Consider the following 25,281-nt stretch of genomic DNA (forward strand, 5'->3'; position numbering starts at 1 on the left):
AATCAATGCCCGACGTGTTTTGAACATAATATGGCCTTTGTTTACATTAGTAAGCATCGCTAACACTCAGAGCTAACCAGTACTGGAGAGAGCGCATGTGTGAAGAAGCAGGAAATAAAAAGGAACTCACATTGTGGTAAACCAGCAATAGAGAGAAAGCCTTTGAGCTCCATAACGTTTCAGAAATAATCCTTGATGTGGTTTTGGCGTTTCATCACCGCAGCATTTATTTTAGACAGTATCTGCAGGGTCCCGCATGAGCAGGCATAAGCTCTGCCCCCTCTTTTTCTTTTTTTTCAAAGCTTTATACCACAAATCAGCACTTTAGTAACAGGAAGTGAAATAGAGGGATATGAGGCTTGGCTAGAATGAGGGATCTGTTTGGTATTTTGAGCAAAACACTTCATAGACATGTTTTTTTATACATTTTTATATATCTGAGACCTATGCTATTGCCTACATATTGCATGATAGGTGACCTTTAAATGTAGAAACAAATTGCAAAACCCTAATAAAAGTAGTTTGTTATTACAAGAGAAATGTTTACATTTTATGAGCTTTAACCAGTCATTTTCTTCTGGCAATTTTGCTTCGGATATTACTAAAATTATGATTTAAGAAAATCATCAAAACTGATTAATTTTCAGAGTAATTGTTTCAGCTTTTATACAGATACGTTAGCTGTTTGAAGGAGAAAAACTATATTGCTAACTTTTTCTAGGGTCTTATTGCCCAGCACTGTTTCTGTTTAATACTGGTAACAGAGTGGATGTTTCGCTCTTGAAGTAGACATCCTGACCTCAAATTGCACAGCATCAAAGGACTGAAGTAAACTCAGTTATTATAAACCTGAAGGATCTACTGAGTGTGAGGACGTGGTCAAAGACGGAGACTGTAGAGTGAAACCATTTTTACTCTAGAAATCTTTTGATGCTTAGATAATTTAGATTTGTCCTGTAACCGAGCCGTGACACTGAAATAGTCTCTTCCATTATTTAAGATGTCTGTTCATCTAGCATCTAAATACAGGGTACACGGTGGTGTGCAGTTGCCTATTTTGTGCAGAGCCGCTGGTCGTCTAGGTGCCTCTGGGAAGGGCGGGAGACGGGGTCAAGGTCCAGTGGAAATGTTCCAAGTAAATAGTTTTTATGTCAGCACTTAAAGCTGACAGCCAGACCGTGCGTAAGGAAGTCGTTAATTACTTGTTCAAGAGACTCTTATGTATTAATAATGTGTACTTGATTCTGTTTGTTGAAAACGTTTTTAAAGTTCCAAAGCTTACTCGTGATGCTTTTGTCACGGAAACTGGGAAATCAAATTTCCTCTTTAAAGGAAAATAATGGGAGGCTACTGTTAAGTCTTGGCTCATCATACAAATGTAATGTGTCATTTAAAAAATAAAAATGTAACATTTGTTTGTCTCTGTTTCCTGCAGGGTTGGACAAAGAGGAACAGGCCTTTCTGCGACAATCGCAAGAAGCGAGCATGAGATTTCTGAAATCATAGATGGCCTTTCTGAGCAGGAGGTGGGTATTATCTGGAGAGCCTTTATTACATATATTCAGCGTTGTGCTAGTTACTGAAAACCAGTAACTAGTTACCATTACCAGTTACTTCCTTTCAAAAGTAACTCAGTTACTTTACTGATTACTTACACCAAAAAGTAATGCGTTACTGTGAACAGTAACTTAAAAAAAGGGCTCCCATTAATGCCCTTATAGCCTTAATTTCAGTACTGTTATTGCATTGGAGAATAATGCAATCTGTTGATCAAGAAATAGCAATAGAAATAGTAGAAATAGCCTGCATGTGTTCTACAACATACCGTGCAATGGCTTTATCAACTTTTCCCTGGCTAGCAGTCCCTCGGTTAAAATCCAGCCGCTGTTGCTTAGGTGGAGGTGGAGTGGCGTCGGATGAGTCTGGGTCTATGATCTTAAGGCCCGTCCACACTACAGCTTCAAAAAAAGGTGGCCGTGTCTGAAGCTCGACCAACAACCAATCACATGAATCTCCCGCCCCTGAAACACAAGCAGCGGTTTGATTGGCTAGAGCTTGTACTGGCATATGATTTGATTGGCTGACGCTTCCACCGAAAGCTTCAGAAGCTTCAAAAGTTGAACATTGCTCAACTTTTGCAGCCTGAAACGCCAGGAAAGCTCTGCTCTGCTACCCACAATTCAGTTCGGCGAAAAGCGAGGCAACGTGACGTCACCCCATTCAAAGTGAATGGGCAGACGCGTTGGAAACCGTTTTTGAAGCTGTCGAAGCTGTAGTGTGGACGGGCCGTTAGCTACTAGCTTCGTCCCAGCATATTATTTCTGCAGATGTTTCAACAGATTTGAATTGCTGTTTTGGGCAGTAGATAGGATCTTTGACCCGCCAAGACACAACTTACATTTAACTAAAACGTTATTTTCTTTGTGCTCGACAAAAGTGAAATAGTGAGAATATCTCCATGCGGAGAAACTCGACTTGAGCTCCGCTGCCGCCATGATAGTCTTGTTAGTAAACACAAACACGCCCACAGCGCGTCTCCGCATGTGACACAGGAAGTATCTAAGCACATTTACTCAAGTACTGTACTTAAGTACAGTTCTCATCTCTGTTCGCCTCGCCGTTGGCGCCGCTCACCAACGTCTGGGAGACGAGACTATATAATTTTTTTTACGGAGTAACGCACCATGTAGTAACAGTAACTGAGTTACTGAATTTAAAAAATAACGCGTTGGAGTACTAGTTACAGCCAAAAATAACGGCGTTACTGTAACGCCGTTATTTTTGGTCCCAACACTGCATATATTACAGTGTAAATGTACAACAGCATGGCTGGATGACAACAGCCTAAATAGAAGTGTCACAGTTTGTGTCTTTTAAGAGGGAGAGTTCTCTGCAGCGTTTCACTTGCATCATCTAGAATACATTTCATTCAAACAACTCACAGAGGCAGAAAGGCGGTTAACTAAACAAGGGAGACTATTGGAGTGACTATCTGTGTCCGTGCTCCACAGAACAACGAGAAACAGATGAGACAGATGTCAGTCATCCCTCCCATGATGTACGACACTGAGCAGAGGAGAGTGAGGTTCATCAACATGAACGGCCTGATGGATGACCCTATGAAGGTGTACAAAGCCCGGCAGTTTATGAATGTTTGGACCGAACATGAGAAGGAGATCTTTAAGGAGAAGTGAGTTGTGTTTTACTTTTTTGTGGCGCAGGATGTCTGCAGTGTGGATATTGTGTACAGGCTCTAATGGCGACCTCAGCCTTGCACTAATATATTTTTGGATTTGGCACATGAGTAATGACTGGCATCTCTTTCTAGGTTTGTCCAACACCCAAAGAACTTTGGCCTTATTGCCTCTTATTTGGAGAGAAAGGTACGTTTGAGATCCTGTGTATTTCAGAATTTAATGTTATCTATATTTCACTCTTTGGGTTTTAAGACCATAAACTACTTTCCATACTAAATTAGATTGAATCCAACAGGCTGTAATGCATTTTTATTTAAAAATAAATAATAGATACATATTCATACACTTAACACTACTTTCAACATTATCTTTCAACCTTTGGTCATTGGTCCAGTTTTTAGCCTTTTAAATATGGGTATTTCTTTTTTTTCTGTGTTTTATAGTATTTTTAACAAAATGTCTTAAGGTTTTGGATATTTAGTAAGAAACTGGCTTGACTATTTTCTGACATTGTGTGGCCCACTTGATTCAGCTATAAAATAATGGATGGATTAATTATCACTTAGTTAACAGAAAGTTCCATCCAGTTTCACTGCATATGATCAAAATATTCCTTTTCCTATTTCAGTGTGTTGCCGACTGTGTCCTTTACTACTACTTGACCAAGAAGAACCACAACTACAAGACGCTGGTGAGGCGGAACTATGGCAGACGGAGAGGACGCAACCAGGTAAATGTGAGACATCACTAAATATCTATTTTAAGTGTTTTCCAAACCATATAGAGCAAACGATAGATTTCCATGGGGCTGCAATGGAAACAAATGTCATGTGGCCGTGGATGTGATAGTCATGTTTAATCACAGCATTGGGTTTATGTGACTTTGCCACACCTGTTCCACGTCTCCTTGGCTTACTGAAAGCTTCTAGTTAATGACAGATCTATGTCTACCACATGTATCACATATGTGCCACACCTATTTATGGAACCAAGTGCTTTGGATTTTCCCCCTACATTACTGTCATTATTTATGGGGGAGGGGTTGAACCAGGAAGCAGCGTTTGCACAACTTTCCTTTTCTTTATTTATAAGCAAGCAACCCTGGGACTATGTGATACAGCTACAGTTTGACTCACTTGTTTGTCCAAAAGATACATAAACATTATCTGTGAAAAGTAGAATATAGGAACAGTCAAATATAGAATAAATATAACATTTAGCTATAAAAATAGGAGTTTGAAATAGGAGGAAACTGATGCTGTCACTCTAAATTATCATTTTGGCAAAGTCTGGTGTTGAAAAAATATTTCTATACAGTACAGTTCTGTACAGTTAGAGTTTTAAATATACTTAAATGGCCAGGCTATAGTGAGAATAAACCAGCAGTAAAGCTGATTTATTTCCTCCACCTAATCAGCAGATTAATCTATAATGAAAATAATTGTTAGTTGCAGCCCTGTTTCAAATCCATTATAAACACATTTGCATGCATAGACACACACAATATACTCAGCTGTAATGTACTGTGTTAAGCTCCTATAAGCACAGTATTAGCATATATTCAACACACACTGTGGCGCCAAGAGGTCAGACAGGGCGAGGGTAACATTCAGAACACAGGGAATCTTGGGACACATTAGATATGTGTACTATTATAATATATAATGTATAAGAAGCTGGATTCATTTCAGACACAACCAACTGTCCAATCCTATTGCTTATTCTGCTGCACGTGGCGCCATAAAGATTGATATGTCCCAGTATAAAGTATAGAGACAAACTGACCTCACTGAAATGACTGTCAAATCTGGAATGTGAACTTTGTAGATGCCAAAGTGAGACCTATAAAATGACAGCTGTGGAGATATTTCATTGTACGCAGATTGTTTAAAGGGCTTTATATAACCGTAGTCTTGCACTAAAATCCAGCAAAAATAAAGGTGCACCATCTTGCAAAACACTCTTGGCAGACATTAAATATTGATTTAAATCATTCTGTTGGATGTTTTCCTCTTTCCTGTCTCTTCCGTACTTCACCAACCCATAGTCCTTGTACAGGACATTCTGTCTCTGCGTCGGGTACATCAGCTGTGTGACACAGTGGATCGGTTGTGTCTTTAATGTGAGGGGGTCGAGGGCGCGTGAGTTCATGATTACATCTGGAACGTAAAGATGGTGACTGGTACTATTTCTTCATGGGTGATTCACCCGCCATATGTTTAGCCTTTCACTTTTTGCACCATTCATAGTATGGACCCACTGGCATTTAAGAGACATTTCTGTGACATAGTGCCAAGTGTGGAAAAAGGTATTTCTGTGCATTCATAATCAGCCAGGATAACATTACACAAGGGCACATTTTTGTTGTTGTTGTTGTTGTTGTCCATTCATGTTTGAGAAGTACTCTGGGCTTTGTTTGAGTGACTGTAGGGTGCACATCATATTTTCTCTCTTGGATGTTCTACTGACTGACAGGCACTTGGGATTGTTGGTCCAGCACTTGTTCGGATCAGACTTTTGAACATTGGTAAATATTAATTTGTAGATGTTAACACAGGATCCAGTATCAGCATCTCTAGTGGACTGCTTAAAACATCAATAGACTACTTTTAAACCCCCCACCATAGCATTTACAAGTACAATTATACTTTGCGCAACTGTTGCAAAGACAATTATATCCAAGGGACATATTTAGCCATTTATTCATACCAACATGGAAAAAACTAAATTAACTCAAATAAATTACAATTATCCCAATACTGCAATGAGAAATCTGTCGCAGAATCTTCTGACTCTTATATAAACAGCACTGGGGCCCTCTCGTTCCCAACCACTGAGCTTTATACATGTGAATGTGCGATAACATTGCCAACATGCAAATTTGATATGATGTAAATTGTTTTCACTGGTTGAATTTGAACTAAGTACATTTGATCAAGTACTGTACATGTACTTAAGTATTGACACGCATATGGCAAGCCGATTTAGCTTTTATTCATTTCTGGAGGATATCAAAAAATCAATTCTTAGTAAGAATGCAAATTCTTGATATAAAAAATTGAATTTTAACTAGTTAGAATACAAATTCTTGATATCAGAAATTCAATTGTAACCAGTTGTAATGTGTATTTCTGATATCAGAAATGTGATTTTAAATAGTGAGATTTGCATTGTTTTTCTCATTCGTTTCAATGGGAGTTGGAACTTGAACTAGTTCAAATGCCAATTTCTGATATCAGTAATTCAATTGTTAGTAGTTGCAATTAAATTTGAACTAGTAAAAATACCAATTTCTGATATCAAGAATTTGCATTCTAACTAGTTAAATTTCAATTTTTGATATCAGAAATAAACATTATTACTAGTAAGAATTACATTTTTGATATCAAGAATTCGCATTCTTACTAGTAAGAATAGATTTTTTTGATATCCTCCAGAAATGAATAAAAGCTAAATCGGCTTGCCATACACACGCATACATAAATAACATGTTTACATTACTTATTCAATAGTTTGTACACAAAGTAAAACAAAATGAGCTCAGCATTAAAAAGATTACAACTATAAATAACTGATGTATATATTTTTAAGTCATAAAACAGGAGCATTTATATTTACTTTGTCTTCATAATGTAATAAACCAAATTGAAGCAACTGTAGGATTTAGTGCCAGCTACTTCCACTGAAAATATTTCTTAACAATAAACGGGTCACGCTGGTTTTGTCTTGTCATGTATGTCCATGTCAGTGTTTCCTAATCATTAAATGCGGTTCCTACAATGTTGTAGTTTTGAAACACAAGTTGTCACTTTTAATGTAAAAGCTGGTTTAAGATGGTGTCTATTATTTGGTGTCTTTTCTGGTTATTAACCGTCCCCTTGTGTGTTATGAAGGTCGTTCTGCATGTAAACGGTCTGCAAAGTCACAAACCCTCAAAGTACACCCTGTACCGAGTAAAACTCTAACACAGAAAATACCTGTCTATCCTGCCCCAGAACGCCTCGTTGGGGATTTCTCTTTTTCCATTTTTTGCTTCCTGGTTTCTGTGACGTGTGAACACCCAAATCAATAACAAATTACCGGATTGGCCCAAATGGACCAATCCGCAGAGCACCTCACACACGAGGATCCCTTGGCTAACTAACAGGGAGTCCCCATTGACGTGCATAGAGCTCCCTGAACGCTGGTATGCTGGTAATAGACAAGTTGGGATGGCGGAGAAATGTTCTCCGCAGACACATTCTCACAGCATTATAAACCTTTTTCTTACTCAATATCAAGCCACACTTATTGTTTTTACTTCGGCTTTGAGTGTTTGTGTGTGCTCAGGATGAGTTTTGCTTGTTCTCGCTGTATCGCCGATGGGACCTTTTAAGATTCAAGTCAGTTGCTTAAGTGGCTCTAGTGCTTTTCCCAAAACATCTTGTGGTTGTGGAGAATTTAAGGTATTTTTTTTTCTCTTTGCCTTAATGCACGTCAGGATGTTGTGGATTTGAAGCTACTGGTGTGACTTAACAAAAGCAGTGAGTGGAGTGAGTCATTAGAGGGGGGAAGGAAGAGGACGGAGTGAGCGAAACAGCAGTGGAATGTAGGGCGAGCGAAAAGAAAAAAAACCCTGAGCGAGACAGAGTCAGCGCTGGCAGCTTATCCGCTGAGTGTGTGCTGTGTGTTTCCATTTCCTCTTTCTTCTGTTCCTCGGAGAGAGAGAGTGAGCGAGATAAAAAGCCACCCCTCTTTGAAATAGCTGAGTTGGTACAGCCCAGCCATCTGACAGGCCCAGAAACTCAGTGTGCTGCTGTGAGTGCCAATCAAAGAAGAGCGCTCGGTAGGGAATAGGGATTACCTCGAGTGACCCTGCATAGATTAGTGCGTGCATGTGAGATGGACAATTCTTTGGGCGGCTTAAGCGGCCCGATGACACGCTTTCCCGGAATATGTGCGGCAATGCCGTGGCCCGGCAGCCCTTCTAAGGAGCTCTGCTATGGTGCTGTCCTGCCCCTCTACTGCTACCGTTACCTCCGCTATGGAAACACTGGAGGGTAAAACTCACATTTACAACAGCCGTAAACTGTAGGAGAGCGAAAGGGATTTTATGACCAGCAAATGAGCTTGCAGGTAGGTCACTGGCTTTGAAAGCACTGTGTTTGCTTTTGAGTTGATACCAATCTGACTCGGTTTGTATCTGCTTGTTCTGTAACATTTTGGTCCGTGTCGTATTTTTTACACGGCTCTGTTGCTCAGGCAGTTGGCTTCTTCCTATTTACTTGCGGCATGTAGGCAGTCAAACTCGGGCTATTTTAGGGTAGTTTTTTTCTAGGGCACGTGCAGTCATGGTTTTTTATTTAACAGTCAAGCCAAGCCTGTGTGAAATGCATGTATTAATGCTTTGTTGTAGGCACTTTTATAAGGACAAATTGTTAGAATTACTTTTTAATGGGAATTTCTTTTTTTAAGTGTATAAGGCTTCAGTAAGGCTGGCAGCTTTGTAACCTGCCTTGAGCACATGGAAATCCTCCATATCAGCAGAATCTTAAACTGGATCTCTTCTCCGGGTTCATATTCTCACTCTGCTTGTGAACATAAAAGTAATAGACAGCAGTAAATAGGAGTACACACTATTGTGGATACCTGCACATGCAACACCCCCACTTTCTTGGCTTCTACCACTTGATTGGCTGATTTTAAAAGTAGAAGTTGCATCTTGACTAGATGGCAGCTTACAGTGAGATCTTTAAGATTTCCATTCAGGAAACTTTAACCAATTATTTGTTGTGTATGCAGTTTTGTTAGTGTTAATAGATTGTTTACATGCAGGTCTGTTCATGACAAGCTGCAGTTCAGTGTGGCATTTTATTATCTTAAATGAACAATTCATATTCAATGTTTATCATGGGGTAATATTAATTTACTTAAAAGGTTCAATCATTCAGTGATTGTTGAATATAAACTTATACTCAGAAAAACTATATAGAGAAAAACAAAAAAGGATTACTTATTTTAGTTTATTGGGCAGCTTAGCATCATAATGTGGCAGGAATGTAGTAATTCTTTTTTTTTGCACCATGGTCCTGTTTGACCAGTTTTTAGAGCTGTGGCAGTTATCCAAGTTGCCTATTTACGAATTGATTTATTTGCTCTAAAACAAACATTATAAATGCAAAGCAATGAAACAAGAAATGAATTAATTGATAGTCTGTTAATCAGCCATGTTAGCAGAAACAAATGTGAAACAGAGTGTGTATTGCGGAGGAGGCCAGAGCACGAACTGCAGCTTTTATTGCTGCAAAAAATGGAGTTTATCTACACAGATCCTTTTTAAATTTGTTCTGACCTACAACAAAAAAGAAAACTGCTACAGGCCATTTTTGTTGTTTAACTTGCTAATACAACACATTCCCTACAAAGATGTGTTTGTGGTAACATGACAGAATGCCAGATAAACAGAATACCTGTTGGAAATGTAACTGAGATAATAGCCCTGTTCTGGTTGACAAAGTAAAGCCTAATCTATCCATCTCCAATGTTGTTTTAAAATATATTTTTAAATGTTATGTATATACAGCTTCAAATATACAAGGTAGAAAAATGACCTACAAATTTCTGCTGCTTTCTAAGGGCAAAATGCTACTTGCAAGCTCCTATCGTAATTGCTTAGCAGTGAAGTTCATCAAGCAGTCAAGTAGTTTCATCAGTTTGTATCTGCACTCTTTATGAGAATGTTTTCTCTCTTGCTGAGCGCCCAGTAACCAGGGTAACTGTGGCTAATGCTGATGTTTTTTACCTTTTTTCTTTTGACGATAAATTGTTCCACCAAGATTGCTCTGATGTTTCCATCTGCTGGAGAGTGCATTATATTTCAAATGAAAGCAAGTTATTGACCCTGGGGTTGAATGCGACTGCTAAATGCATTTGTTTACCTGTCATTTTCCCTTTTTTAGTCCCGTTACTAGAATGTGTCAAAAGATGTTATGTCTGATTAAAAGTGTCAAAATGAGGATGGCAACATCTGTAATGAATCGGAGTGAAATAAGTTATCCAATAGTAGTTTTTAAATGTCCTTTTTCTGCAGTGAAATAGCTTAAGCTAGAGTGAGAGATTCCTCCAGGGGCCTACGTTCTGTGGTAGGAAAGGGAAGATAGACTTGTGGCTCTGACATTTCCTAAGTCAAACAGCACTTGTGAATCAGCGAAAGAGGGGAGAAATTAAAACTCTCAAAAATATTTAAGCCAGGTCAGGAAAAGAGCCTTATTTAAAAACACTGAAGAACCACAGAACCACAGGGCCTCATTGACGTTTGGAGAACATCTATGTAGGGGCTCTTTACGCTGTGTGGGAGAAGAGGCAGGAATGCCACGACTCTCCGACCACCTCCAAAGCAAACACGAGCACTCGCTGACCCAACCAGAACAGAATCTCACTGAAAGAGATGTATGGGGGGAATAACTGATCTAAAACAGACTGCTCTGCTCTGCCAAAAAAGTCTACAGTGCCAAACATATGCTTTGCAGACTACTGCAGGCAGGAAATGAGTCAAGAAGTCCCAATCCAAGATTGACATATTCCTCTCTGCATACATTAACCTGCAACCTGAGCTGTGGTTCTGCAGGGCTTCCCTTAAATAATCGAACAGTCCTTCTGCATCATCAAACTTTGCCAGAGAACCCTTTAAACCACATGATTCTGTGAATGCTCCTATTCTGTTTTAGCATTCAATATATTCTAAACATGGGTTACCATCATACATCTGTGCAACCGTCATACCACTAAAGAATATGTTTACAACATTACATCTAATTTCCCTGAAACGTTTATCCAAAGTGACTTACATACTCTTCAATACCATAGACTACACGTCTACAGGAGCAATATGGGGTTAAGTATTTTGATCAAACGACTGAACCTCTGATTGGTAGACGCCCATTTAACCCCCTCACCCTCTAATACTCTAATGATTTGTTGAGCATGCAATGTTCTAAATGTGGGTTAACTCACTTAGAACTTGAAACTGTAGATAGCACCATCATATTTAAAAATATATTAAAGCAACAGATCAACATCAACAAGTAAATGTTAAATTATCTTGAAGCAACTGATTTTGATTCAAACGTTCACCGATAAAAAAATCCTTGAATCAAATGTTCATTTTTTGTCTGCAATCGATTGGAAGAACAAGAAAGAAAAGTTGTAATCCAAACAATATAGTTAGGGTTAACTCAAAATGGTACCAAACACGTTTGCCTACAATATCTCAAGAGACAGTAACGACATAATTAAACACTAACTGTAACTATATCAATTTGCAATATTGTTGACAAAAAAGACAATACTGAAATGTATTTTTTTAAAGGTGGGGTAAGTAATTTCTGAGAAACCAGCTCGAGTGCGCTAGAATTAGAAAAATACACAACCGGAAAAAATCTGCCACTTCCTTACAGAGCCCCTCCTCCAACACACACGAACGCGCACATGACCAATGAGGGCACGAGATAAGTTTGTGCACAGATGGAAGGCTGACAGGCAGTTAGGCCATCCAATCATTTTAGTCGGGGCCGGCTAAAATGATTGGTCGTGCTTTTTACAGTACTACGGCTTCCACAGATGACTTTTTTTAATGAATTTTTTTGTCAAAGCACTTCAGATATTCATTGCTATCGGGATGTTAAGAGCATTCCATGGAATATGACAAAAAGTGTATCTCGAGCCGGTTTCTCAAACTTACCTACCCCACCTTTAATTGAAAGCTTAACCAAAATCTCGATGTATTTATTTTTGACAAATATGAAAAGACTAAATAATTTTTCCCAATGCAGAACTCTCGTTTCCTTCAGTGCACACGGTGAGCTCAGTCAGGAGGACTTGCAGTAACTAGTTTACTATCTTAGCTAAGTTAACAACAACAGTGCATTGGAGAAAAATTACTTTCATTCATCTTGAGTCGATGAACAAAATGAAGTTAACTTGTAATATAAAACTAGTAAGGACATTTGACACTAACTCAGACTAAATTAAAAAGGATCAGACAAAAATAAATAGCACCACATGCAGTTTTCTTTCCCATACTGTAGATTGGATTTTGCTGTTCATGTAGCTCCACTCCAAGAAGGCCAAATCCCTCTGATTATTAGCTGTCTTGGGCTAGAGCTGGCTAAAGCAGCCACTAATTCAAACCACCATGGCGGTCGCTTACTTCCCGCGTTTGTGAAGAGGCAAGCCTCTCTTTATCAGATTTTACTGTAAGATCTGGCCTGTAGACTCCTCGTGTGAAGAGCTACGGCCACAACCCTTTTTTTGTTTTGTTGTCCCACTGCCTTTCCTTTCTGCCTCAGCTTGTATCTTTTGCCTTTACCATTGAGTGGAGCACATTCCTTGGCCCCATCTGGTACCAGCATGGGATGTTTGGCTTGGCATAGCCAGACTTGTTCCAGCACAGCCTATCATGGAAGAGGCAGGAGGAAGCTTTCGGTGGTTACCGTGCCAACAGTGATGATAAAGAATGCTGCCCTGTCCTTAATCTCTGTCAGATCAGTTTTAAAAATTCCGCTTTTGAAAGATGTTGACTCTCATGGCAGTTTTTATCTGGACTCAACCTCCAACCTGTTTTTACATTAAAATAAAGATCTGTGTGAGAATATTTTTTTTTTGCATCTGTTGCAGCGTGATATATCAATCATGGTGAGTGTCGTGATCAAGCCCTTTTCTCTCTTTGACAGATTGATTGAGACATAAGCCATAAGAACTGGCCTTACTCCACTCTTTTTAAATGAAGCAGATCAGCAAAGAGTATCTGGAATATTTGTTTTGATGTCAAATAGTTTTTGTGATTATATCAAAATGTGCCATGGCTTTAAACGTATCTTTACAGAATCTACGACTAGGCTTTTCTAGTGTAGAACTATTTATTTCACCAAAAAAAAGAAAATTCTATTCATTTTGAGCAACATTTGCAGCTTGAAAGTCTAATTACCAGATGCTAAAGTACAAATCTGCCATTTACCGGACCTGGTCCATTTGCGGTCAAAATGAATATTTAAGTAGACTTGTAAGGCCATATCTTATGTTTTACAATTGCATATGGTCCTCAGGGCTCACAAGGCCAATGCAGGCTCTGTTTTAACATCTGAAGATGTCTGTTTCTTGATAGTGTGTGGGAGTACTGGTCCAGGAAGTGTTTAATGAGTCAGAAGGGCAAAAAATAAGGTTGGGATCTCACAGTGCGATAGTATCATACGGGTGGAAGATAGATCTGATGATATCTAAATGGAAGCATTAATATCAGGAGGACTGAAAAGTATTATCTCCTTTGCATTCTACATGTTGACCTTTTTTTCTAATAGCTTTTGTTTTATTCAAGAAGAAAGCCACTTACATATCTCTTTTGGCCTTTGTCTCCAGCAAATAACGCGTCCCTCACAAGAAGAAAAGTCAGACGAGAAAAACGAAGAGGAAAAATCTGAGAAATCCGAGAAAAAAGAGGACGAGGAAAAGAAGGACGAGGAAGAGAAAGATGAAAAGGAGGATTCTAGGTGAGTCTTGAATGATTGTTTGTCATAAAAGTAAATATAGTCCATTGGGCCTGCAAGCATACAATGTGTTGGAGCACTAGCATAACATGGCCTCTTTAAGGGCTTAAATCCCCGCTAGACACAGTAGAACAACTAAAGAAAAATGAAGAAGTCAATGCAAATGAATGCTTTGTTGCATAATGTTATGGGAATATCCAGGATGTCAACATGGATAAAAAGCTACACAGTCTTGTGGATTTAATTTGTAATAACACCAGAACTTATTTGGCAACGACATTTCTATTACATTGTGCATTCCCTTCTTTTCCCGCCGAAGGCACCTCTTACAGTCAAACAAGTTGTATGGAGTTGATCCATTTCAATATAGCTTTCCTAAAGGTTTGGTAAATCTAGGTTTCAGTTTGTGTATATCAACAATATTTTTTAGGGATGCACCGAATATTCGGCCGCCGAAATTTATCGGCCGAAAATGGTTAAAAAGGCTCTTTCGGCTTTCGGCCGAAAGGGTTTTAGCACCGAAAAAATATCACCGAATGTCAGAGAACAGGGTTACGTTGGTAAGCTAACGTGTTGTTGTGATGACGTAATCAAAACGCGGCGACAAGCACGGCGCGCGACCATGCTCGCGGCTGGCTCACAGCCAACATGTCTGGCGCTTGGAGATATTTAAAAATATCAGAGAAAGAGGCGCGGATTGCAATTTGTAAAACGTGTTCAGCTGACATTTCTCGAGGGGGTGTAATTGCAAAGACTTTCACCACTTCGGGATTACTCCACCACTTGAAATCAAAACACCCGGACAAATATGCGGAGTAAGATCAAATCACAAGCACTGACAGCGAGAGACTGTTCAGCGCTGCCTCTCATGTGCTTGATGAGAAGAGGAACAGACTTATGGCTGATAAAGCAGAGAAGCTACTGTTCATTAAAAAGAACCTCCCACTTTTCCTTAATAAGTAGACAAGGCTGGCTTATCATAAGCTTATCTAGTTCTACATGTCTACTCTATACCCACTTTCCTGAACAATTTTCATTGTGAGTTATAATTCAACATCTCAGGTTATCATTAAGGGGAAATGACAGCAGCACAGTGTTCAATATATTGTACTTTCGGTATCTAAATGATACTATGTTGTTTACATTGCTCATGAGGACAGACCACCTTATTTGCAGATTCTTGAAATTGTAATTTAATTTGTAATTGATTGTGGATTTTGTATCCAGTTTTCACTTTATGTATCTTTATACAATGTGTACTACTTTGCTTATGAGGACAGACAGCCTTATTTACAGATTCTTGAAATTCAATTGTAATTTCATTTGTAAATAGTTACATTCATGTGGATTTATCCAGTTTGCACATTTGTATGCATGCACTTATAGGTGCATTTGTTGTTGTTGAAGCCTGGCTGTTACAGTCTTTATTTACACTACTTTGTTGTAGGCCTACTGGCCTAGATGTTTATGCAGTTTTAAAGCACCTTCGCTTTGTTCTGAATGCACTTTGTTGTAGTTATCCTACAGAGAAAATAAAATGGACTTGACTTGGAATTAATGTACTGTATGCATTCAAAAGTGCTGAATAAATGTTTTATGGACCCATAATAGTGATTATTATTTAAGTTAAGTTTTGCCATAATCATGTCTTTTTCCATAATCAAGCAGCTGAACAACATTGGTAAAAAATGTATACATTATATATATTTCTATTAATCATTTTCGGCCTTTCGGCATTCGGTTTTCGGCCAACTGTTTCCTATTTTCGGTATCGGTTTCGGCCAAGAATTTCCCATTCGGTGCACCCCTAATATTTTTCAACCCTTCAAACAAGCGACAAGACTGTACTGTGTGCTGCTTATGAAGCAATACTTCCTGTAACCTGTTGACATGAAAAGCACAAAGTCTGCTTCACATTCAGTATTAATGGCGCTGGAGGTGACTTTTATCATATCCTAAAATTCAATTTGATTATTGAGTTATAATCATGTGATAAACAGGATGCAAAATGTTTTACCGTCTCATCAAATTTTGAATAAACATCAGAGACAGTGCAATAAGTAAGTAAGATCTCCCATCAAAAAACCCTTGATAAAATGATGCATGTTCATGAGTTGTTCAGGGGACAGTAGTGTGTGTGTGTGTTTTGGCACATTGCAAAAACACGAGACAACTTGCTAACTTGTTAACAAGTCCGTCTGGCTCGAGGGTAGACATTTCAAATAAGCTTTTTTTGTATATACAGTCATGGAGAACAGATTACATTAAGGGCCTGTAATTGCTGGGTCAAAACGGAACAGATATTTGCTGTACCAACAGTCTCCTAAGCTGTGTTTCCCCCCCTTCCAAAAACCACAGGGACATTGGCAAGGACAAAGACAAGTGTGACGGTGGGGAGGACGAGGACGGAAAGGAGCAAAACACGCCGCGTGGCAGGAAGACTGCCAACAGCCAGGGCCGCCGTAAGGGAAGGATCACCACACGCTCCATGGCCAATGAGGCTGCATCTGTGGCGGCTGAGGAGGTACCTCCCCCCGCCCCCGAGCCTGCCCTGCCAGATCCTCCGCTGCTCCCCAAGCCGGATCCAATGCAGAAGTCACTGAAGGAGCCTGCAAAACCCCAGACTCCAGTAGCTTCCATGGATGCTAACAAAGGTAAATCCTCTTGGAGATGCTCTCTGGAGGTAGTTGAAAATGTTTTTATTTTTCAACAAATTGACACATTAGTGCCACAGATTCAAGAGGAAAGAAATAAAACCAACATTTCATCACAAAGTATGTAAATAAAAGAATGTGGCTGCTTCAGATTAGCGGTACAACCTCATTTTTTTGGGATTGTTTACCCTGGTTTAAGTTCTCCGTTCTAAAATCACAAATCCAGCCGAAGGGAAGTCTTTTGGCTGTACTCTATGCCAGGCAAGCCCATTCCGCGCAATCAGTGCCAGGCTTTCACAACGTAACAACAACAAAAAACCCTGGCAGCTGATTAATGCTGATACTATTAGCTGCTGATGTTAAAATACTGCACAATCATTTCAATAGCAGAATCCTCACTTCCTGCCTGACCAAATGTAGTTTCCCCCGGGATTTATATGAAATTGTTTTTTACCAGTGCCCTATGCAGGACTCTTGCTGTCACTGGATGGTATGGTAGTAGAACATAAGTTAATAGTCTTAGCTTATTGTGTTATGTTTACATCGAATAGCAACAAGCCATGGATAGATCTTATACAAGGTTTAATGATATGTCAGGATAATGCTCTGCTTGTTTTGTCCCTCTTATAATGTTTACATTGATAAGCTGATAATAGCCTAAAAGTGTACAGCAGTTTTCAGGCACTAATTGCAAAGTGCCATAAAGACTCTGTCCTGCACTGCACTCAAGACACTTGTATGTCCATCACCATGGCAATTTGCTGCTCTGTTGTCATGGCTCTGGGGCTCTTCCACCCTTGTTCAATTCTGTCACAAAGGCGATGCTAGCTCATATTTTCACGTATCCAAACCCCTGTGTGTTAAGCTTATTGTTGCGTTAATCTGCATTGTTGATTACTGCTCTGTAAGTGTGCTTTGCTTCTCTGCCACCTGCTTGCTGTCCTCTCAACAGTTAAGAGTTACGCAAGGTCTGTCCTAATAATGTGATTAACTCTGCGGTGTGTCCTTCAATCCTCTCCACCGTTTGACCTTTCTGGCCCTGATACTCTGGACATATCATGGTTTATGCAGAACTGTAATCTCCCTGAGGGACTACATTGTGGATTTTGCGTGTCTGTTTGCCTGCCCTGTAGTAACCCTTGTGATATATGCTGCTTCTTAGAAGTAAGTGGGCTAGGTGCTAAAGGTTAGTTATCTCTCAGAGTTACTCTGTTGAAATGATGCCATGCGAGTAGGGCTGTACCCGAATATTCGTTCGTTGGAGTACTATTCAGGTTTCAATTTCGTTATTCAGATATTGTTTTTTTTTGGCAGCCGCACTGCACTACGGCTGCCAAATTGAATTTATTGAAAACTCCAATATCAACGTAAGAGCTCGAATATTCGCTGCTGATTACTACCGAATATCCGGAGCCCGAATTATGGTATTCGGGACAGCCCTACATGCGAGTTCAGGAAGCTGCTGATTCAGTGCGGGCAAATGGTGGGAGTTTGATCTTTTTAAAACTAGTGGGGGGAAGTGGGGTGTGTCTTATTCGGTGAGATACTACACTCTAGGCTGTCTGTTTTCATAGCCACGAGATTAATGACCACCCTTGAGGGGCATGTCACGGGGAGAACATGTGAGTTTTGCCTCGGGGAAAAGGAAGTCTAGTGCAGTAGACATTTGTTTAACTAAGTGTAACAGACTGTGTGGCCAGGGGACCTTTAGTAGGAGCCGTCTAAACAGTGTGAAATGATCTCCCCGTCTTTTAGGGGGGGGGGGGGCATTCAAGCCTCCTGTTGATGTCAAGGGTACATCTGCTGCTATATTAGTCCAAATGTTTACACAGTATTGGTATATGCCACTGAGGAGAGTGGGCTAAAGTTCATTCAGCCCCCTCAACACTTACTCTGCACTTCTATGAATTTTGTAGGCGGGTTTGAAGCTGTGTTGCCAAGCCGAGGCTAGAAGGTGGAGTGTGTGTGTGTCCATGATGAGCATGGTCACAGTAGAGGGGTGGGAGGGCTCTGGGCTGGCTGTTCTTTCTTTCTATTTGTCTCCATCCAAGGCCATTTCCCAAAGAGGGAGCCCAGGCCCAGCTCCTCCACCGTCTGGCGCTACATCAGCTGACCAGGCCCCTCCCCCTCATGGATTTGAGAAGAGGAGGGCTTGCTCGCGGGTGTGGGGAAGGGGAGAGACAGAGAGAGAGAGGGAAGAAAGAGAGACGGTAGGAGAGGGAGCGGGGTCTCGGCAGCCCTTGAATGTAAACAGATTATTAGATTAGTGGCCATGAGAAGGAGACGGCTGAGAGAAGGACTGTCACTCTCTCTCTGTCTGTCTCCCCCCTCCCTCCCTTCTAGTCTCTCTATCTCTGTATTTCTGTCAGTGCTGATGGGGTTTTATCTTTTTTTTCTCTCTGTGGTTTAGCTGGTGCAGGTGAAACCGGAGAAACTTCTCGCTGGACCGAGGAGGAGATGGAGGTCGCCAAAAAAGGTTGTGTTTCATTTTATTTTTCTCCCGCTTTACCTCTCAGTCGTCCTTATTTTTCTCTGTGTTACTGTTGCTCCTCTTCTTTTTGTGATCTTTCCTCCCTCCCCCCTCTTCCTCTCTGTCTTTTTGTTTTCCTTTTTCCGATTATCTGATGTGGCTTCGCCTTACATGAACTTCACACTAAAAGAAACTGGTGCTGGTGCTTTGCTGGAATCTGTCAGACCCCCATGAAGAGTTTTAGGGATTTCTCTTTTAGCTCCACTCTTTTGCCGGTTCCTTCAACCTTATCTATTAAAGCCCTCCATAAAGCAATAGAGCGTGACAGTTACAGCCTGCTCCAAACACCACTATCTATTATTCACATCCAAAGACTTTGTCAAGGCCTCTTGAAAAGTTACTTTGGTCTTGTAAATTCTTCAAAATGTTTGTTGCACTCTGTGCCTTGTGTCACACTGCACTGCTGCAGTCATTAGTCAGGTCATATGCCATTCAAGACCCTTTGCTCCCCCATTTAGGTCGGCTTTGTTGTTATGCTGTTATGTATAAAGCCAAGAACCCATAGACTGGCGGAGTAAATAAAAGGATTAATGTGGATTTATTAGGACTCTCTTGGAGATTTGTTTTCCCGATATTTCTGCTGTGATCTCCTCAGGCATTACGACCTGAGTGCTAGATGTGTCTGATTTAGGATTAATGTGGCCTAAAGAGAGACCTCCTCTAGTCATATGACAAAGCTTGTTCCAAAATCACTCTTATCCTGCCCCGCCACATCGCTGGTCGTGCAAGAGCATTAACAATGTTACCATTTATGACATTTCTGTCACCTGCTGATCTGCATTAAACTTTTTAAAAGATGATCACATCTGAGGACTAGCGGATAAATCAGAAATGTGAACAGAAAAAAGGAACATTTATTTTTTCATTAACATGCTAGTCAGATCCATAATCATCATATTCCATGTTACAAGCAGATGTTGTTGGAGCAGAAGTAGAAGATATTAGGGCACTTGCTCCATTTATATTTTTGGACAAAATAACTTACCTTACACTTATAATAAATATAAAACTAAAGAGCCAATAACGGTTCCCTTAAATATGACAGTAAAAATGAATGAATTAACTAAAACAGAAATGAAACATTATAAGGGTCACAAAAGTTACGATAATTGAAAATAAAGATGATAACATTTCCTCTTAAGGACTTTGTCAAGGATGTTTTAGCAACATGAATAGGTAGGTTGTTGCCATGGTTATGCTATAATACTGACATTATGTTTATTCCTGAATACCAGGAATAAAAAAAATCAGCCATCTTTTCAGATCTGGCAGAATTAATGAAGTTAAATGATTTCACTTGATAATTAATCTGTCATTGTGACCAATGTAACTTTCAAGGTTGGTTAAGCAACCAAGTTTATCTTGAGTCAAATAACAGGGAGCGTCAAGGTCCCATAACTTGCAGGACTAGTTTCTTGTTGTGTGTGTTCAGTATGGTATGAATCAATTGGGAGCATTTGGGAGCCTTTTTTGCAAGATAATTTTATGCAGCTTAGATTTAATTGCTAAAGTGTTAAAAACTAAAAAGGTAATAAAATATATCTTATTTGTTTTGACTTTTCATTATGTGCCATCACTAAGTATATTTCTGTCTTGCATATCTGTGTTGTGTGCAAGTTTAAGTAACTCTAAATAAGAGTATTGACTCTGAACATTCCAAATGCCCCCATTCCCGTATTTTACCGGAGCAGTAATAGGCTTTGTGTTTCGCTCCGTGGTGATTTGTCAATCTGCCAGCATCCCTCATCTCAGTAGGCCTGGGGAGGGAGTGGAGGTCACAGAGGTTACAGGATTTAGAGAAGAGAAGCACTAATGTCAAAGGTAAATGACAGCCTGGCAGAGCAGTTTCAAAGTTTAGCTGATTGACAGTGTTAATGGAAGACCAAAATCACACCATAGCAACAGACAAGTGTCATTTTGAATTATAGCAACCAAAGCGACTAACAATAAGTGCAAACAACCATGGGGAAACAAATTCAAATGGCAAGAATCTTGCAAGTACAAGTACTTAAAATAAGCCAAACTATTCTAAATATCACAACTTTTTTTGTGTTAGATTTATTGGCCCAGGTGCAGTTGAAATGGTATTTTATATAAATATATAATAAATATACATTTAAGGAAATACAATAATATTATGACAAAGTAAAACAATATATATATAAAGTATATCTGCAAACATTGGATATTTTAAGTCTGATATAGCATTAAGTCCTCTTGTTAAATCGTCTCATTGTCTGCACCCAGGGCTAGTTGAGCACGGGCGAAACTGGACCGCCATCGCCAAAATGGTGGGCACCAAAAGCGAGGCACAGTGCAAGAACTTCTATTTCAACTACAAGAGACGTCACAACCTGGACAACCTGCTCCAGCAGCATAAGCAGGTAGGCTATTGTTGCTTTCTGTTATGGCTAATCGCTGAGTGGTTGCAACAGTACTAATTTATTCAAAATTATCTGTTTCATAGGATACACGGCGGGCACGTGCCGATAGGTCTCAAGGTGAAGGTCTCGCTAATGCGTCACCTGATGATGAGGATGACGACGATAACGCCGATGACAGTGAAGGTCAGAGAAGCATATACTCGACATTAAACACACGGATACACACGATTCCCTCTGGGCTTTTCTTCTCAGGGGCTCCCTCGCTGAAGGATATACTGCAGGCTGATAGGTTACTGTATCAAATGTTTGTCCTTGCTTATGAGTTGTGGAGATTTGCGCCTCAGATTACCAAGTGTTAAGTAAAGAGGGCGTGGAGAGAAGGAATGTCGCGATAAGTACAGTGCAAAGCTGGAAAGCCTGATCTAAAATGCCCTTTGAATCGTCATGTCATTCGCTTGATGGTGATGGTGATGGTGCTTGCTCTCTGCTGACTGTAGTTTTAATGAGAGAAGGGAAAAAAGGATCAAATGGGGAGGGAAAGCAAGAGGTGGAGATAAAATATATGGACTAATTCGGAGTGCATGGGCGCCTGTTGCATAACAATTCTTGGCTTTGAAGACTCAACAAAGCATGCTCTTTGAACACAAAGTGCCGGTCCATTTGTTTGATCCTGTCGGGATCTCCAGAGGTCCTTATCTTTGCCGTGTGAAGGGGGCACACTATGATAAACTTTGAGATAGTGTGCTAGATATAGAAAGCGATTATGATTCGGCCAAATGTATATTACAATTCTTTAAATCGACATGTTATTTTAACAGCATGTCCTTTTTGTGAGGCTCAGCAGACTCGTATGTAACTTAAACAGCCTCCATCTCACAAGATAGCAACAGCGGGAGGTCACAAGGTTTTCTGTCATGTTTATTTGACTTTGTCTTCCTCCCATGGAAACCCAAACTGAACTTTAGAGGTCTCAGTGATGTGCAGCCTGTGGATCTCACATTATAAACCGCAGTGAGTTGGCGCACATAGAGCTAGAGGAATGAGTAAAGCTCATTGTAGACTTTTTTTATTAGGATGTTTAGTCGTACTCTGATTTTAGTTTGATATTCATAATCATTGGTGGAATGTAACTTAGTATATTAACTAAAATACCATACTTTAATATTATTTTGACATACTTATACTTTACTTGAGTATTTCCATTGTATGCTACTTTATACTTCTACTGCACTCGTTTCAGAGGCAATATTCTACTTTTTACTTCACTATAGTGTATATATATATACTTATCAATGGAATATTTTATAAAGTCTCTAATATTGTCTCCACATTGAAAAACTACAAGATTAAAATGGTGTGTACATGTGATAAAACAGGATATTAGAAAATCTTTAATAATACAATACTTTGAATGAGCCATTCTGCATAATGGGTACATTCACTTTTGATACTTTAAGTACATTTGAATCGTAGTACTTCTACACTTTATGTTACTTAAAGGGGCCATTGTGCATTAGTAAGTATTATAAGACCATAGCATTTTTAATTTTACTCAAGTACAGTATTCAATCAATCAATCATCCATCAAAGTTTATTTATATAGCCCAATATCACAAATGTTACATTTGTCTCAGTGGACTTCACAGTTTGTACAGAATATCAGTATGACAATACGACACCCTCTGTCCGTAGACCCTCAGTACTTTATCCTCCTCTGTAAATAATGCATCTATTTTTTCATAGACATACCATCTGGTCTACCATCACCATGGCAACAACTGCAGCGATAGACAATATGTAACAGAAGCAGGCAGACTTTTTTGAATATGCTTAAGAAAATATGACTTTCTGATATTCATTTATAATTGTTCTCATTCTACAAAAGCAGTGTGTTCTAATTACGACTATTGTTATGTCTTCACAGTTTAAGATATTTAAACTGAAGCATACCATATTACTAGATGTATTGTTGTTAGATTTTTTGATTATTTTGAAAGTCTGGTTTTCTGTATCATTGAAGCCTTGGATTTAGCACAAGCAAATTTAAGTGGTATAAAGCGAGGTCATTAAATTAACAAAATTAGGTCAAAGATTAGATACAAAGCTAACTGGCAATTACATCTGTCCAAGTAAAATGTGACTATATAGATAAATACATAATGAGAAGGATAAAAAAAAAAACACATAGATACATTAAATCGCCTGTGTGATGTGTTTCTTCTCTCTTGGGTTACTCTTTATTGGGTATATTTGCATTGTGAAAGGCAATTTATTTTTACATTGACCGTAATTTTCGGACTATAAGGCGCACCTGAATATAAGCCGCAGCAGCTAAATTGAATGATGTGTACATATATAAGCCGCAGTGGACTATAAGCCGCAGGTGTTTTAATGTTTAATTACCATATGTAAGGGTTCGTGCACAGAGGGGATCGTCGGGAAAGAGATGGCTGTTTGAGGAAGCTCCCATTTATTAACATTTCAACAAACAAGTTGCATATCTGCATAACGTATTCAAGTGTTAGCATTTAGTGAAATAGTAGCTACAGAACATGTACTGTGCTGTGTAAACTGTAATGTATCACATAGCGTTTCAGACACACAAACTTTTCAACTTTCAAACTTAAACGGTGCGCTCCCAGCGCACGTACCGGCAGTGATCTACAGCAGTGGTTTTCAACCAGTGGTACGGGGACAAACTGTCTCGCTCTCGTAATGTCTGTCTGTCTTGCTCTCGTTCTGTCTCTCGTACCACTCTCGGTTCCACTTTTACTTTTGCGCGCTACCTGTCTCACTCTTTTCCGGCCTCCAGCTTTTCCTGCTGGAGGCCGCCGCTTAAAGGTGGGGGGCGCGGACCGGCCATAGAGCCCATAGAGTTAAAGGTGGTGGACTGTAACCTGTAAAATCCATAGATTTAGGAGGTCCCCTAGTGGCCGTTAGCTGTAAAAATCCATAGATTAGCCGCACCGTTATACAGGACTGTCTCAGAAAATTAGAATATTGTGATAAAGTTCTTTATTTTCTGTAATGCAATTAAAAAAACAAAAATGTCATACATTCTGGATTCATTACAAATCAACTGAAATATTGCAAGCCTTTTATTATTTTAATATTGCTGATTATGGCATACAGCTTAAGAAAACTCAAAAATCCCATCTCAAAAAATTAGAATAGTTCCTCAGACCAAGTAAAAAAAAAAGATTTATAACAGCAAAACACAATCAAACATTTGAAAATGTCCATTAATGCACTCAGTACTTGGTTGGGAATCCTTTTGCACGGATTACTGCATCAATGCGGCGTGGCATGGAGGCAATCAGCCTGTGGCATTGCTGAGGTGTTATGGATGCCCAGGATGCTTCAATAGCGGCCTTTAGCTCATTAGCATTGTTGGGTCTGGTGTCTTTCAGCTTCTTCTTCACAATACCCCACATATTCTCTATGGGGTTCAGGTCAGGGGAATTTGCAGGCCAATCGAGGACAGTAATGCCATGGTCAGTACACCAGTTACTGGTGGTTTTGGCACTGTGGGCAGGTGCCAGATCATGCTGGAAAATGAATTCCTCATCTCCATAGAGCTTTTCAGCAGACGGAAGCATGTAGTGCTCTAAAATCTCTTGGTGCACAGCTGCATTTACTCTGGGCTTGATGAAACACAGTGGACCAACACCAGCAGCTGACATGGCTCCCCAAACCATCGCTGACTGTGGGAACTTCACACTGGATTTCAAGCAACTTGGATTTTGCTCCTCTCCAGCCTTTCTCCAGACTCTGGCGCCTTGACTTCCAAATGAAATACAAAACTTGCTTTCGTCTGAAAAGAGGACTTTGGACCACTGTGCAACTGTCCAGTGCTTCTTTTCCTTAGCTCAAGTCAGACGCCTCTTCCGTTGTCTTGAGTTCAGAAGTGGCTTGACCATGGGAATACGGCTATTGTAGCCCATTTCCCGGACACGTCTGTGAACAGTGACTTTTGATACCTGGACTCAAGCTTCA

The 25,281-nt window shown here is 39.7% G+C and overlaps 1 protein-coding gene across 7 annotated transcripts in view; it reads left to right on the plus strand.

Moving 5' to 3' along the window:
- The window catches only part of ncor1 (nuclear receptor corepressor 1), a 69,722-nt gene that overhangs the window by 22,348 nt on the left and 22,093 nt on the right, over window positions 1-25,281 (plus strand). For 4 of the 7 annotated variants that reach the window (XM_079651573.1, XM_079651575.1, XM_079651576.1 and 1 more), the window contains exons 11-19: window positions 1,436-1,526; window positions 3,012-3,190; window positions 3,329-3,383; window positions 3,826-3,933; window positions 13,590-13,720; window positions 16,076-16,371; window positions 18,782-18,847; window positions 21,149-21,285; window positions 21,369-21,468. In XM_079651573.1, the coding sequence (XP_079507699.1) occupies window positions 1,436-1,526; window positions 3,012-3,190; window positions 3,329-3,383; window positions 3,826-3,933; window positions 13,590-13,720; window positions 16,076-16,371; window positions 18,782-18,847; window positions 21,149-21,285; window positions 21,369-21,468 (1,163 nt within the window). Of the gene's footprint in view, window positions 1-1,435; window positions 1,527-3,011; window positions 3,191-3,328; window positions 3,384-3,825; window positions 3,934-7,999; window positions 8,313-13,589; window positions 13,721-16,075; window positions 16,372-18,781; window positions 18,848-21,148; window positions 21,286-21,368; window positions 21,469-25,281 lie in introns of those variants that run through there. The other 3 variants (XM_079651574.1, XM_079651578.1, XM_079651579.1) reach the window with 2 other exon arrangements.

Source organism: Notothenia rossii (assembly GCF_949606895.1).
Source record: "Notothenia rossii genome assembly, chromosome: 9".
NCBI lineage: Eukaryota > Metazoa > Chordata > Actinopteri > Perciformes > Nototheniidae > Notothenia > Notothenia rossii.